The 15,707-nt window shown below is 56.8% G+C and overlaps 2 protein-coding genes across 4 annotated transcripts in view; one reads left to right on the plus strand and one right to left on the minus strand.

Moving 5' to 3' along the window:
• GAB2 (GRB2 associated binding protein 2) overlaps positions 1 to 6,043 on the plus strand; it is a 183,638-nt gene extending 177,595 nt beyond the window's left edge. For both annotated transcript variants that reach the window (XM_061407675.1, XM_061407676.1), the window contains exons 9-10: positions 1,329 to 1,454; positions 2,252 to 6,043. In XM_061407675.1, coding sequence (XP_061263659.1) covers positions 1,329 to 1,454; positions 2,252 to 2,395 — 270 coding nt within the window. In that variant the 3' untranslated portion in view covers positions 2,396 to 6,043. The remainder of the gene's footprint in view (positions 1 to 1,328; positions 1,455 to 2,251) is intronic.
• A 783-nt stretch (positions 6,044 to 6,826) lies between these two features.
• The window catches only part of USP35 (ubiquitin specific peptidase 35), a 64,351-nt gene continuing 55,470 nt past the window's right edge, over positions 6,827 to 15,707 (minus strand). The window contains exons 8-12 of one of the 2 annotated variants that reach the window (XM_061407674.1): positions 12,063 to 12,156; positions 11,051 to 11,157; positions 10,098 to 10,602; positions 9,105 to 10,019; positions 6,827 to 7,881 (exon numbers count right to left, since the gene is read on the minus strand). In XM_061407674.1, the coding sequence (XP_061263658.1) occupies positions 7,714 to 7,881; positions 9,105 to 10,019; positions 10,098 to 10,602; positions 11,051 to 11,157; positions 12,063 to 12,156 (1,789 nt within the window). In that variant the 3' untranslated portion in view covers positions 6,827 to 7,713. The other variant, XM_061407673.1, reaches the window with a different exon arrangement.

Genomic DNA, 15,707 nt, shown 5'->3' on the forward strand with positions numbered 1-15,707 from the left:
GACATGTGAGAGAGACATAGACACAGACATGTGAGAGACGCACAGACATGAGAGAGACACATAGGCATGTGAGAGACACAGACACATAGACACAGACATGTGAGAGACGCATAGACATGAGAGAGACACATAGGCATGTGAGAGACACAGACACATAGACACGGACATGTGAGAGACGCATAGACATATGGACATGTGAGAGACACATAGACATATGGACATGTGAGAGACACATAGACGTGAGAGAGACACATAGGCATGTGAGAGACACACAGACACGGACGTGAGAGACGCATAGACATGAGAGACACATAGACACATGAGAGACACATAGACACGTGAGAGACACATAGACACACGGACATGTGAGAGACACACAGACACACAGACATGTGAGAGACACAGACACACGGACATGTGAGAGACACAGACACATAGACATGTGAGAGACACACAGACACACGGACGTGTGAGAGACAGAGAGACACAGAGACACACAGACATGTGAGAGACACAGAGACACACAGACATGTGAGAGACACAGAGACACACAGACATGTGAGAGACACAGAGACACACAGACATGTGAGAGACACAGAGACACATGGACATGTAAGAGACATATAGTGAGAGCGCGAACCCACCCGTCAAGTGAAGGAACCGAAGCGCAGCACAGGACTGTCGCCTTTCTCATGAGAAGGCGTCCTCAGGAGAGAGCCAGACAAGCTGGCCTCAGCGCCTGGGGAGACTGGCCCTGCAGTGGGTCATCCGAGAGCTGCTGGGGGACCAGGGCTTCATGCCGCCTGGTGACGAGGTCCCTCTCTAGTGACCCCTGAGGAGTTGGGACAGGCTGGGGGCCAGGCTGCTGCGGGGTAACTGCTCCACTCCAGGCTGTGGTGGGAGCCCCAGAGAAGCAGGGCTGGTCCAGCGCACACTGGACACAGCTCCCTTCTGAGGGCAGCGAGCGAGGGCCGGTCTGGGAGGCAGGGAGGGTGAGGCGCGGCCTGACGGCCCAGGCAGGAGGCAGCGCGGCACAGCGAGGGCAGCCCAGGCTGGAAGGTCTGCCCTGCCCACCAGCTGTGCAGCCCTGGGCAAGTTGCTTTAACTCTCTGAACCAGTTTTATATTCATTGTAAAAAAAATAATAAGAGAAGTAATAATGCCTACAGGATTGTTGTGAGGGTTTAAACAGGAACACGGGCTGTCCCCGGCACAGAGCAGGCCTTTGGTGAGCTAGCTGCTCTCACTCCCAGAGGCATGTTTTTCCCCCAGTGGTCGGTTAGTCCACTTCCTGAAGTTATTAACAGTTTTTCCCCTCCTTTGTGATAGCAAAACCCCGTGTCTGCATCTCCCATTCCCAGCGGCACCAACAGCCCAGCCCCTAAGAAGAGCACTGGCAGTGTGGATTATCTGGCCCTGGACTTCCAGCCGAGCTCCCCGAGCCCCCACCGCAAGGTGCCTAGGGTGGGAGTGGGGGGTGGTCCCACTGAGCTCCAGGGGCCCTGGGGGGAGGGGTCCTGGAGGCCAGGGGCCTCATCCGGCTGGGCTGCCCTGAGGTCTGGGTCTCAAGTGGGCTGATGTGCCCTCAGCCTCAGCACTCAGGCACCCTGAGTCCACAGGCCCTCGTCCATCCACCCATCCCTCCCCTCACCATGCAATTGGACAGATGAGCACACACAGAGTCGTGATCCGCTCAGGATCACGTGTGAATCTGTGACAGAGCTGAGATGCGGGGATCATGTGTCCCGGTGCTGAGCTCTTTGAGAATGCGCTGTCCAGGCACAGCCTGCGAAAGGCATACCCGCACCCCACCCACCCCACCCCCAGAGGCACATTTAGCTGCCGGGTCCCGACCGCAGCACTGACACAGTCCCCTCCACCCAGGGCGGCTGTGCGTGCTCACCACGCTCCCCCACAGAGCCCTGCAGCTGGCGCTTGGTGGCGCCTGCCCAATTCCCTCTCCTGGACAAGGGGCCACGGGGAGTGGGTGGAGGCCTGGACCCAAGGAAGGGCCTGGGTCCCCTCAGAACTGCAACAGCAAGAGGGTTGGCAGAGGCTGTGGCATCGAGCAGGAGGAGGGCTGGTGCAAGGTGGAGGTCAGGCTCTACAGGCCACTTTGAGGGGGAAAAAACAGGTCAGAGAGGCAGGTAGAAGCCCATCTCCTCGCCCTGACACCACTCAGGAACAGCCACCTGTTGCTCCCCACGTTACGCTAACTCACAGCCCCTTCACCTCCCTGGCCTGTCCCCCAGCCATCCACATCATCGGTCACTTCCGACGAGAAGGTGGACTACGTTCAAGTGGACAAGGAGAAGACCCAGGCCCTGCAGAATACCATGCAGGAGTGGACAGACGTGCGGCAGTCCTCGGAGCCCTCCAAGGGCGCAAAGCTGTGACACCCCGTGCCAGGGAGGGGCCCAGAGGCCACGTCTGCAGAGCCGGCCTCCCTGTCTTCTTGCCCTTCGCCTCTCCAGCGCGCCCTCCTGCCCACCTCCTCTCTCCTCTGCCAGTCTGGCCTTCAAAGCACTTGGCATCAGGGACCCTGACTCCTTCGCCCTGGGAGGCGAGGGCCTGATGGAGGCACTTCCTCCGCCCTCTCCGGGCCCACCTTTGATTTTTATCAGCAATGGCCATCCTACCTTAGTTAGAGCTCTTGCCAAAAAGCATCCTTAAGCCTCCGCCTGCCCTTCAGACCCGAATATCTACAGGATGTGCGGGGGCGGGGCCGCGGCTCGAGCTGATTCCCCACCTCACCGTCGGGCCTCCAGCTACTGGGCTCCCCACCTCGGTCCCAGAAGAGGCCACATCGTCCTGCTGACCAGGCACCCAAGGATCAGCAGGCCAGTGTGGACACGGTCTTCCTTGACAGGGGCGGGGCAAGGCCACCTAAAGGCGGAGGAGCCGCGGGGGAAGGTCAGAGACCGTCTTGAGGGACAGAGGAATTAGAGCCCGAGACACAGAAGGGCAGTGGAGCCCCGCAGGGGTTTCGGGGCAGCCCCCCACTTTCAGGAGTGGGAGATGTGGAAGGAGGGAGAGGCTGGGGACAACCGGCCACCGAGAACACGGAGGGGGGCTCAGAGCCCAGGAGATGGGGAGACAGATGCTGTGGGGCCCGGCCCCTGGGAACGTGAAGCACCAGGCTGGCTCTGCTGTCCGGGACAGAGAGCCTTCCCCCTGACCTTGCCAGCCTGGAGGCGCCGCTCTGGACAAGGCTTGGACTGTGCTGGGTGACAGCGTGGGGGCGGGGGCGCCAGCATGGCGAGGGGGGGCCGGTGGAGCTGGTGGGGGGGTGACGCGGGGTGCAAGCGGGACGTGCAGGGGTGGGGGTACCGAGGGGCCACCCTGGGACAGCCTGGGCGGAGGCACCCGGGGGTGCCCGGGACTGGCATGGAGACGGCACAGCAAGTGAGCTTCTTCTGTAAGACGGGCGGCGCAGCTGGGGCGGCTGAGAGTTGGGGTGGGGGCTGTGGGGTTTGCGCCCCACCCAGCACGCCTGCCGGAGAGAGAGCCCCCGGCAGTGCCGCGGAGGCGCAGGCTGAGCAGAAAGGGATTGGTGACGTCGCTGTCGGGGAGCAGCTGGCTTGGTGGCAGGCGAGGGCAGTCCCCAGGACTGACGGACGGCGGGTGGAACAGAGCCCCGAGGATGTGGCAGGGTGGTTGGTGGCTTGTGCCCTCCAACTGAGGTTTGTGCAGGGCCCAGGAAAGGTTAGGGCGTGGCCTGGTGCCCAGTCAGCTCAGGTCACCCGCTGTTGCTCTGTGGAGTCCCAGGTGCCCTGTTGGACTCAGGCCTGGCTACAGGGACAGGAAAGGGCAGGGCTGGAAAGGCCCCCAGGTCGGTGTCACCCTCTGCCAGGACAGAAGGGGGGCATCACCCCCAGGCTCCTTCTCCCAAGTCTGGGGAGGGAGACTCTCTTATGTTAAAGTTCTTCGCCAAATTTTTAAAAAGTTTCAGAGGCAATTGGATGGACCAGCTGTTTCATCCTACCCTGGGGAGAACAGGCCTTCTTCCTCCAAAAGAAATGAGTTCTGACCCTACCTAAGGGAGGTGACTGCTGCTCACCTTTCTGGTCCTGTGAGCGTGTGTACACACACACACTCACCCCCTCAGCAGCCTGAGGCCTGACTGTACTCTGTCCTGGGAGAGATGCTCTCAACAGGTGAGAACTCTTCCTAGTATTAGTCACATCAACTCAGTTAGGTGATGGCAGCGGCTGCTGTGGCCAGGTCTGGACTGCACCCTGAGGACACAGGAGTTAATCAGACTTTGTGTTTGAGAAGGTCACGCTCGATCAGGAAAAAAGACAAGGACACGTTGATGATGGCCGTGAGAGACTCAAAGCTGGGGATGTGTGGAGAAGTCAAGACCACTTCTCCAGGAGGCTGGTGTGTGGGCAGGAGTGGGGAGGTGTGCAGATCAGGGAATGTGGTTTCTAGGAAAAGCGGGTGCCTGACTTGGCCGGAGGGGAAGAAGGGTCAGATTTTTAGAGGAAGGAGGGTGGGTCTGGGCTCTAGTGGAGGAAGATGGAGAGACTTGTGCTTTGGGAACAGGAGACCTTTGGGAGAATGGGCCCAGGCCAGGCCCTCAGCAGCAGCAAGGCCTTGGTGTTCGCACAGATGAAGTGGTGATGGTGGCAGTGGCCTACCCTGGGCAGGGTTTGGTAGGTCACTGCCCAGCCCTGTGTCCCTTTAGGGCCCTCTGCAGACAGTCTCATACGGCAGGGCTTTGAATGGTACGCCCACCCCCACCCCAGAGGCTACAGGTGGGCCCAGGTATGGATGCGTCAGTTCCCAGTATCATTCCCTATTGATCATCAGGTGCCCTAATGATGTCAATGTTTTCCGAATGTGCCATAAGGTGAGTGAGACTGGTTGGAGTCTCGAGAGATGGAGGTGTTCAAATCTAACCTCCAAGGAGGCCTCCCTCCAGCTCTTGGTTCCTCCAACCTCCAAACCCTTAGGGTGGAGGCGGGAGCAGAGACTGCTGAAAGCAGAGACTTGGGGCTCAAAAGCCCCAAGTACCAGGTGTCTGAGATTTCCCTCGGTGGCTCAGAGTTCACCTCTGTTGGTGGCCCGGCGTGGACGGAGACCCCAGGAAGCCCTGCATCAGCCAGCAGAGCCCCCTCCTGCCTGGGGCTCCCAGGAGCAGCAGCTGTCCCCTCCTGGTCCAGCTCCCCCACTCCGCGGGGTCAGAGGCAGGGAGGAGTGCCTGCAGGGAGCTGTGTCTCTTCCCCACTGGTGGGGTCAGCTGGGCGCTGAGGCCTTGTCTGTGGCTGTTCCCTGCTCTGTGACCTGTCTTGAGGGCCAGTTAACCCAGTGCCCTCCCTAGACCTGATTGCAGTAACTTTTACATTCGAAACCGTTCAACAGCGTCCCATCCCTAGGACAGAAGCACAATGGTTCTCAGCCTGCCCCGGGGCTAAGGCCCCCAGCTGTGGCCACCCCACCCTGCCCTGCCCACAGCCCTCTGAGGGAGCTCCGGAAGCTGGAAGCAGAGCACGGGGCAGGAGGGAAGTCGGTGTGTCCTTCCCCTCTCCATCCGTCCGTCCTGCGCACGGCGAGCGTCAGAGGCTGCGCACAGGAGCACCAAGCTGCAGCCTTCTGAAACCCACTGACCTCTTCGGGGGACCAGTGGGCCGTCTGCCGTGGGGCTGGCGTGTGATATTTGGTGGTGTGTGTTCTTATGTGTTTGTTGGTTACACGTGTCTTGAAATGTAGAATCATTTTCCACGGAATCATTGCTTTATCAAGAAGAGAAAATGGGCTGGAAGAAGCCTGGTCTTAGGTTTCTGGCCCTGTTACCATTTAAAATTGACATTTAATTTTTCAAATCGCTGTTGGTGCCTAATCACTTAAGTTATTAATTTATTGTTTTCTTTAAAAAAAAAATGTAACATGTATTTATCCTGTAAGTAGGTCTGGGGTGGGATGGGAATGCGTTCACAGGCGTCCTGTTTTTGCGGTGGTGGCACAGGCCTGGAGCTTGCAGGGCCCTTGTTACTGGAGGCGGAGCTAGATGACAATAAAGTCCGTGAGAAGAAAGCAGAGAGGCTGCGGCGTCTGCCTCGTCCGGGGGGCGGGCGGCGGGCTTCACAGGCCAGCGGTCCTCGGCCAGACGGTCCGCCCCCATCCCCGGCCACTCCACCTTCCACTCAACAGGAGCCAACTGGGGACCTTTCCTGGCTGTAAGAACAAGTGCGAATCCCCCTTACCTTGGAATCTGTATTCCTGGTGTGTGAAATGGAAGTAATAGCAACCTCTGTCCGCTCATCTTTCTTAAAAGGCGCGCTGGACCACAGAGGTGAGTTCTGAGTATGACCTTTCGGTCTCTGACAGACCCGTCAGCCCACCTGCGCTGGTCCGAGTCTCGGGGCTCTGTGGGCTTTGGGGCCAAAGCTCAGCTCTTCCACTGTAGCCCAGGAAGCCCCCGGCCAGGCCGTCACTGTGCCAGGTTCCCAGATGGGCAGGCCCTGAGGGCTGCAGGCTGCTTTGCTCCTGGCCTGAGCCCACTCACCCAGGTTCTCCGGGGTAAGAAAGGAGTGTGGGAGCAGCCGCGAGCTCCAGGCATCCAGGAGCTGACAGATGAATCCGTCTACAGCGTCCTGTCTGGGTGGCCCCAGCCTGTGCACCCATCCCTCCAGAGTCAACCCCCCCTAATCTGGGCACATCCCGGCCACCAGGCCTCACATTTACACAGCACTTCCGTGCAGGGCACACTCACCTCCCTGGTGCAGCATGCAGGTCGGCAGGGCAAGGGGGTGTCCCTGCCTTCCTGCCCAGAGACCGCGAGAAGCCATGGCTAGAGCGGGAAGAACGACAGCTTTGAAGGCTTCAGAGAACCTCTTTTTATTCCTGTTTGACACTCTGGTTCTCTCCGCTCCGTTTAGAAAGGGTACAGCAGTGTCAGGGCACAACGCGGGCAGTATCTGCTCCCCACCAGCCCCGGGGACCATGACAAACAGCTGAGGCGCTGAGCCAGCCAGCGTCCCTCAGGACAGACGTCGTGAGACACACACACACACACTTGCAGTAAAATAAGGACTCTCTCTCGTACCCAGAAGGGGGCATTCTCAGGCACTGAGGCAGGAGAGGGGGCTAAGCGGCCGTCCTTCCCCTCTGCATTGCTCGCGGGGAGGGGGCGGGGGTGCCTCTCTAATCCCGCGCCAGCCTGCTTCCCACCTGCGCGCCTCACAAGAGGACAGCGTCGGCACCCACACACACCGCCTCAGTCCCCTCGGAGAAGCAAGATGCGGCCGGAGGGGCGACACGCAGCCCCTTGTTTATGCTGGGGCTGGGACCCTCCTCAGGTCTGTGCTATAGACACACAGGATTGTCGTCTGAAAGGAGCTGGAAGGGAACTGCTACTTGATGGCAAACACAGGGCAGGAGCTGAGGCCCAGGGAGTGTCCATCTCGGCTTCTCCAAGCTGACCACAACTCTCAGGTGCAAGTCTTAAGGGGGCTGATCCCAGCGTGGGGGCCCGAGGGCAGTTTAAGGGGCTCGGGTCTCACCTCCGCCTCTGAGTCTCTGTGCCTGCCAGGCTGAGATCGGCAGCCCCTGCTCCATCGCTCTCGCCCTTGGAAGGGGCTGCCTCCATGGCCTCCCCCAGACCCCACCTGGCTGAGCGCCTCTGCCCGGGACCTGGGCCCCCCACCCCGAGGTTGGCTGTGGCACCCCACAAGCGAGATCGGGCTGAGGGGTGGGTCGAAGGTTCCCATCAGAAGACCAGTCTGTTAAAGTCACCACCGCTGCCACCGGCAGGGCCGCAGCCCCCAGGAGGGCCTTTGTCCTCGTCTTTGTCGTCGTCAAAGCCCCTCCGCCAGTGTGGGGACGCGGGGAGCGCGGAGATGTAGGCCGCCCTGCTCCGCGCCTCCTTCTCCTGCTCCTGGAAACACAGATGGGGATGGAGCAGGAGGCTTCAAACGTAGGCTCTGAAGCCACAGTGCCCCCTTCACCACCCACCCCGCCTCCCGCGGCCACCCAGCCCTTCGGAGCTTCACCCCTGGGGAGGGCCCCAGAGCCGGGCACAGAGGAGAGCCCCAGCTTCCCCCCAAGGGCACTCCTGCTCAGCCGGAGGATGGGAGGGCCGGACCCACAGCCATCCTGTATCTAGGCTTTGAAACCATTCCTCCTCCCCTCCCAGTATAAGCTCCCAGCACCCTGGAGAAAAGGAACTCACTTCCACTGACTAGACTGAACTCCCAGCACCTCACTTCTACTGAGGTGAACTTCCACTACTAGACTGAACAGCGGACAGGGGCCTCAGGTGGCACCTGGAGGAGACAGTCTAGAGACTTCAAAGGTCACTTCCTCCCCCACCAGGACCTCTCTGCAGGCTTCTTTCCTGTCGAGGCAGGAGGGACAGACTCTGCCGAGGAGAAAGCTCTCCCTCCTGCCGCGCTGGGGCCTGCCCTGGAGACCCCTCACCACTGGCCCCAGACCCACCTCCCCCTGAAGGACTCGGCGGAAATGGAAAAGCAGACCCAGTGTCCCCACCCAGGTGCTGCAGGCCAGGGTCCAGGTGTGACCACCCCAGCTGTTTACGGCAGCATGCCTCACGCTGCTCAGAGCCCTGGCTGTTTCACTGCTAAGTGATGCCACCCTAGACTCTTTGGAGTTGGCACAGTGAGAGGGCAACCCTCCCAAAGGCCTTTCCCACCCACTCGTATCCACTACTCATGGAGCCCCTCCTCCAGCACACAACAGCTTGATAAAGAAACGGTCCTTCCTAATGTGTGTTGAAAAGACCCTGATGCCGGGAAAGATTGAAGGCAGGAGGAGAAGGGGACGACAGAGGATGAGATGGCTGGATGGCATCACTGACTCGATGGACATGAGTCTGAGTGAACTCCGGGAGTTGGTGATGGACAGGGAGGCCTGGCGTGCTGTGGGTTCATGGGGTCACAAAGAGTCAGACATGACTGAGCGACTGAACTGAACTGAATGTGTGTCCCTCTAAAGCAGGAGGTCTGTCTGGCGCACTGATTTTTTTTTCCCCAGCACTGAGTGAGGTGAGTGGATCAAAGGAAAAAGGAAAAGACTCTGAGAGAGGAGCAGCAACTTAATCCGAGCCAGTGGGCTGCTGGAAGCCCGTGGGGGTCTGCTCACCTGCAGAAAAAGAATGTTGTCTTTGGAAATGGCTTCCATCAAGTCCTTGTGGAGGGTGGGCTCTGCCCGGGTGCGGGGTGAGCCAGGCTCGGCCTCGGACCCCTCCTCGGGTCGCTGCCGGTAGAAGAGCACGTAGGCCGTGTCCTTGGGGAAGAAGGAGGTGACGTTGCTGACAGACTCGAAGGAGGAGAAGGACACCCGGGTGTCATTGAACAGGTACCACTGGTTGTCGGGCTCCGGCCGTTCGGCGGCTCCCAGGGCCGGGGCGGGGCGGGCGGCGCCCTCGCGGGCGTAGCAGTAGTAGTGGCCGCTCTCGGAGGACAGCCCCGAGTGCACCACCACGCTGCACAGGTCGTAGGCCTGGCCCCGGCCCCCGGCCAGCGGCAGGCGCAGCAGCAGGGGCACAGACACGTCGTCCAGGATCTTGCGGCGCCGCATGGTGCGCAGGTCGAAGGAGAAGCGCAGCAGCGTCAGGATGAGGTAGCGCGGGCCCTGGCTCAGCTCCACCACCTTCTCGGCATCCTGCAGGGACGCGCACGACTCGCAGTGGTAGCGGTTCTCTGACGTCAGCCTCTCGGGCGACAGGAAGTAGTTGACCAGGTCCAGAACCGAGCGGGAGCCGTCCCCGGAGGCGGCCGCAGCACTCTGGAGGGTCCCTGGGCCCGGGCCGGCCGCCGCCTCCTCCCCATCAGCCGCCGCCTCCTTCTCCTCCTGGGCCTCCTTCTCTTTCTCCTCCACCTTCTCTTCCTCCTCCACCTTCTCCTTCACCTCCTCCTCCTTGTCCTGGGCCGCCCTCTCCTCCTCCATCTCCTTTTCCTTCTCCTCCTCCACCTTCTCCTTCTCCTCCTCCACCTTCTCCTTCTCCTCCTCCACCTTCTCCTTCTCCTCCTGGGCTGCCCTCTCCTCCTCCTCCTCCTCCTCCACCTTCTCCTTCACTTTCTCCTCCTCCTTCACCTTCTCCTCCTCCACCTTCTCCTCCACCTCCGCCTTCACCTTCTCCTCCCCCTCCTCCTCCTCCTCTCCTGCCGCCTCCTCCTCCTCTGTGCTCTCCCCTCTCTCCACCTTCTCCTCCTGCCCGCTCTGCCCCCCGAGGCCATGGGGGCCCAGGCCTTCCATGTCCAGGATGGTGGGGGGGACGCCCCCCGTGATGCAGTGCTTCCTCTGCCTCCGAGGCCCGGCGCTGCCTGGCTCCTGGGCGCCAGCGTCCTCCGCGGGGAGCATCACTGAGCCCAGGCGGCGGCGGCGGTGGTGGTGATGGTGGTGGTGGCGGCGGCAGCGCTCGGGCGGGGGGAAGGCGAGTGAGAGGTCCGTGAAGGCCTCCTCCCTGGAGGAGACGTTGAGGCAGCGGAGGCAGCATATCCGAGTCACGATCTTGCCCCCGAACATCTTCTCCACGGAGGTGGCGCTCGGGCCGGGGGGCTCCTCTGGCGGGGAGGGCGAGCTCGACTGCTTGAGCTTCTGGCAGATCCTTGTCCCAGTCTTCTCCTCTTCGTGCAGCCTGGCGCGGGGAGCAAAGGGCTTTCGTCCACACGCATGGGTCACACACGTTTATACACGTGCAGGAGATGGCACAGGGAACACACTTGCATGTGTTCTCAGGACAAGCATGCACGCTACATACTTAAACCTGCATAAAGCTCACAAACCTGCCACAAAAAGCTGTGCACGTGCCCCCAGAGCGCTGATGAGAAAACACACAGGTACACACTCAGGCAAGCACGGTGTACATACACACACTTACCCTCCCCGGACATGCTTCACCTCAGCACCTCCAGAATGTGCCCCCACCCGCAGCCCCTGTCCCCATCTTCTCCAAGCCTTCCACAAGCGCCGGGCCACAGCCCAGTTTCCAGGAAGAGACAGCGCCGCCCAGGGGCATGGGGCTTCCCCCCAGCACCCTCTGCAGACACGGAGCCCTGAGCAGAGCCAGGCCCCGCCTCCCCTACCGATCCAGCAGGTACTTCAGGTACTCCGAGCAGTCCTGCTGGGTGCCGGGGCTGAACCAGGGTGTCCAGGATGCAGAAAGGAAGTTCTCTGGAGAAATGGCGGGACGCTGCAACCAAAGCGGGAGAGAGACAAGTCAGGAGCTGGGGGGCCACTCACCAACCAGCTCCACAGTGTGCCGGGCCTGAGGGTCACCCTGGGGAATCACTGCCCCAAACTCCCAGCCTCCCCATTCATTCCCAGCTGTCCGTCCCTGACTTCTCCCATCCTTCTAAGTCCATGCCACCTAAGAGCACAGCATCCACATAGAGGATGTGTTTTTCTTCCCTTGTTTGTTGCCATTCCCTCTGCCTGAAACACCCTTTCCCCTATCAGAAGCTTAGCTTAGAGTTCAAGTCCCAGATGCACGGTCCCCTGTCCCACGCAGTCCTCCAAGGGCCACCATCCCCCTCATGATCAGCCTCTCCCTACCCTGCGTGGAAACCACACACGCCTCGTTCTCTGCTTAAGCACTACCGTTCCAGTCTACAGGTCCATCTTCCCCACCAGACTGCGCCCTGTGAAAGCATGACTGGCTGATGCACCTCTGTGCCCCCCGCCCCTGCAGAGGGCCTGGTGTGATGCCTGGTCAAGGCCTTTAGGTTCCATGAGGGCAGAGGCAGTGAATTGAACAAATACAGCCCTCAGGGTGCCTGGCAGTGTGAGTGCTCCAAAATGACAGCCAGGCAACAGAGCAACACCTCATACGGTGAACTGGATCACCGACGGGAGCGAAGTGGGCAGCACCGCACAGGGGGGCTCTGCTGGCTCGCCCTCTCCTGCCCAGTCAGGGCACTGAGCCGGCCCCATGGGCTCTGCCCTTGAACCCATGCCCGCCTGGACTGGGGCCCAACAGCTTACAGCAAGCAGGGGCCTGGAGGCAGGTGCAGGCGGGTTCCGGTGAAGGCGAGGCGGCAGACCAGGCCTCCTCTCCAGCATGCCCCACACCCCGCAGCCCGCTCCCCCTGCACTCACCTGGCTGTGCTCCAGGAAGGCGAAGAGCCACTGCAGCTTCGTCATCAAGGGCTGCGAGTTGTTTTCGGTCAAACGGAGCACACAATGTCTGAAACTTCAAAACAGAGCACCCAGAGTTAAGCCGGGGCACCCAAAGAACCTCTAACTCACCCACACTGTGGCAACCCAAGGCCTCCAGGCCACAGGCAGGACAGACACTTGTAGCTCAACTCAGCCAGAATCCGGGCAGGGGGGCAGGTGAACAACTCGATTTGGACAATTAAATGACCCCTGCCATCCCCCTTCCAGTTCTAACAGCCCCTGGCTCCAAGAGCTCAATGTCCTAAGGTTCTAATATCTGAACTCTCAGACATGCTCCAGAATCCATGCCAATATCACCACCAGCCGCGCACACCCTCCGCCCTGCGTCCCTGGGTGATGGTGTTCAGACCGTCCAGAGTAGCAGGCCCCTACTCCAACCAGAGCCCCTTCCACGAGGACCACCCCCAAGTTGTTCCTCTTTCCTCAAATGAGCGAGGCAGGGGTCAATGTGAAGAATATGCTGAAAAAAAGAGGGTGCTGTGGGGGTAGACTGGGGCTCTTGACAAGTCTGATCCTATGGGAGACGAGAAGAAGCCCTTCCTGACAACCACATCCCCTGGAACAACCCAGTTCCCAGGCCCCAGCTGAGCTCCTGTTCTCACAAAAAGCTCTGAGCATACAGGGGCAGTGTAACCAAAGTGTGGTCCACTTAGCAGGCTGTGACAAAGCAGGTTCGGAGAGAGCATTTAGAAACTTGTATAGTGATTTGACACCACTGTTATACAGACACATGATCATCACCTAGTAAGTCACTGCATTATATTGTACAAAAGTAGGAGTCTACAGCAGACTGGAAATCCAAAAACAAAACAAAGCTAGTCCTTCCCCAGGCAGCTTGAGAACCACAGCAGCAGTGGTGTCAGGAAGTCCTGGAGTTCAGCTCCAACCTCGTTCCCCTGGAGCTGAAGCTGAGAGGACAAACTGCCTGGAGCTCCTCCCACAGCCAAAAACAAGCCTTACTTTGAGACTTGTCAAAAAGATGCTGAAGTGTGGTACTGGTCAAAGAACAGGGGAACCGATAAATAGAATAAAGAGCCCAGAAACAGACCCCCATAAACACAGTCAAGTGATCTTTAATAAAGGAGCAAAGGCAGTAGAATGGGGCAGACACACTCTGGTCAACAAAATGGTACTGGAACAAGTACACGTCCCCCACCAAAAAAAGTAATCTGAACACAAACCCTACACCCATCACAAAAGTTAACTCAAAATGGATCATAAAATGCTCAAGTATAAAACTCCTAGAAAACAACAAGAGAAAACCTAATGACCTTGAGTGTGGTGAATACCTTTTTAGAAAAATCACCAAAATAATAAGCCAAATTTCATTAAAGTTAAAATTTTTCTGTTACAGTATCAAGAGAATTCCAGAAAAAGATCTACCTCTGATTCATTGACTACAGTAAAGCCTAGCCAATGAAGGCTTTGACTGTATGAATCACAACAAACTGTGGAAAATTCTTAAAGAGATGGAAATAACAGACCACCTTACCTGCCTGAGAAACCCGTGTGCATGCAGGTCAAGAAGCAACAGTTAGAACTGGATATGGAACAATGGACTGGTTCAAAATTGGGAAAGAAGTACATCAAGGCTGTTTATTATTGTCACCCTGTTTATTTAACTTCTATTCAGAGTTACATCATGTGAAATGCTGGGCTGGATGAAGCTCAAGCTGGAATGAAGATTGCCAAGAAAAATATCAATAACCTCAGATATGCAGATGACACCACCCCTATGGCAGAAAGCAAGGAGTAAACAGCTTCTTGATGAAGGTGAATGAAGAGAGTGAAAAAGCTGGCTTAAAACTCAGCATTCAGAAAAACCTTAAGATCATGGCATCCAGTCCCATTACTTCATGGCAAATACATTGGGGAAACAATGGAAACTCTGACAGACTTTATTTTCTTGGGCTCCAAAATCACCATAGACAGTGATTGCATCCTTGAAATTAAAAGACACTTGCTCCTTGGAAGAAAAGCTATGACAAACCTAGACAGCATATTAAAAAGCAGAGACATTACTTTGCCGACAAAGGTCTGTATAGTCAAATTATGGTTTTCCAACTAGTCATGTACAGATGTGAAAGCTGGACCACAAAGAAGGCTCAGCAGCGAAGAATTGATGCTTTCTAACTGTGGTGTTGGAGAACTCTTCAGAGTCCCTTGGATAGCAAGGAAATCACACCAATCCTAAAGGAAATCAACCCTGAATATTCATTGGAAGGACTAATGCTGAAGCTCCAATACTTTGGCCACCTGATGAAAAGAGCTGACTCATTAGAAAAGACCCTGATGCTGGGAAAGACTGAAGGCAGGAGGAGAAGGGGACGACAGAGGATGAGATGGTTGGATGGCATCACCGACTCGATGGACGTGAGTTTGAGGAAACTCCGGGAGATGGTGAAGGACAGGGAAAGTTGGTGTGCTGCAGTAAATGGCGTCACCAAGAGTCAGACACGGCTGAGCCACTGAACAACAACAACAACCTACTAGAAAGGCCAAAATTCATGCACTAGAGACAGTACGTATAAAACAGACAACTAATGAGATCCTATTGTACAGCTCCGGGGACTCTACTCAGTGCTCTAATTAGATCCTGTTGTACAGCTCCGGGAACTCTGCTCAGTGCTCTAATTAGATCCTATTGTACAGCTCCGGGAACTCTGCTCAGTGCTCTGCGGTGACCTACGTGAGAAGGAAATCCAAAAAAGAGGGGGTAAATATATACATATAGTTGATTCACTCTGCTGTACAGTAGGAACTAACACAACATTAGCAAGCGACTATATTCCAGTAAGTACTACTTTTTTAAAAAAAGAAAGGCCAAAATCCTGAACACTGACAACACCAAATGCTAGCAAGGACAGGGAGCAACAGGAATTCTCATTTATTGCTAGTGGAAATGTAAAATAGTATAGCTACCTCGGAAGAAAGTTTTCCAATTTCTTACACAACCAGATATACTCTCACCATCCCATGCAGCGATCATACTCTTTGGTATCTACCCTAAGGAGGTGAAACCTTATGTCCACACAAACACTTGCACAAGTATGTTGATGCACGCTTTATTCATAACTGCCAACTTTGAAGCAACAAAATATCCTATATCCTTCAACAGGTTAATGGATAAATGGAACTGTGGTACATCCTGACACTGGACATTTTCCAGTGGTAAAAAGAAATGAGCTCTCAAGCCATGAAAAGAAATGGAGGAACTTTAAATGCATATTACTAAGTTAAAAAACTCAATCTGAAAAGACTACATACTATATGATTCCAATTGTATGATTCTGAAAAAGGCAAAACTATGAAAACAGTAAAAAGGTTGCCAGGAGTTGGAAGGGGATGAACAGATAGAGCAGAGGATTTTTAGGGTAGTGAAAATACACTAAACGAACCTCTGGGACAACATTAAACACACCAACATTTGCATTACAGGGTCCCAGAAGGAGAAGAGAGAGAAAAGGCCTGAGAAAATATTTTAAGAGGTAATAGCTGAAAACTTCCCTAATATGGGAAAGGAAAAAGTCCCATACAGGATAAACCCAAGGAGGAACACACTGA

The sequence above is a fragment of the Bos javanicus genome, chromosome 29 (genome assembly GCF_032452875.1).
Source record: "Bos javanicus breed banteng chromosome 29, ARS-OSU_banteng_1.0, whole genome shotgun sequence".
Lineage (NCBI taxonomy): Eukaryota > Metazoa > Chordata > Mammalia > Artiodactyla > Bovidae > Bos > Bos javanicus.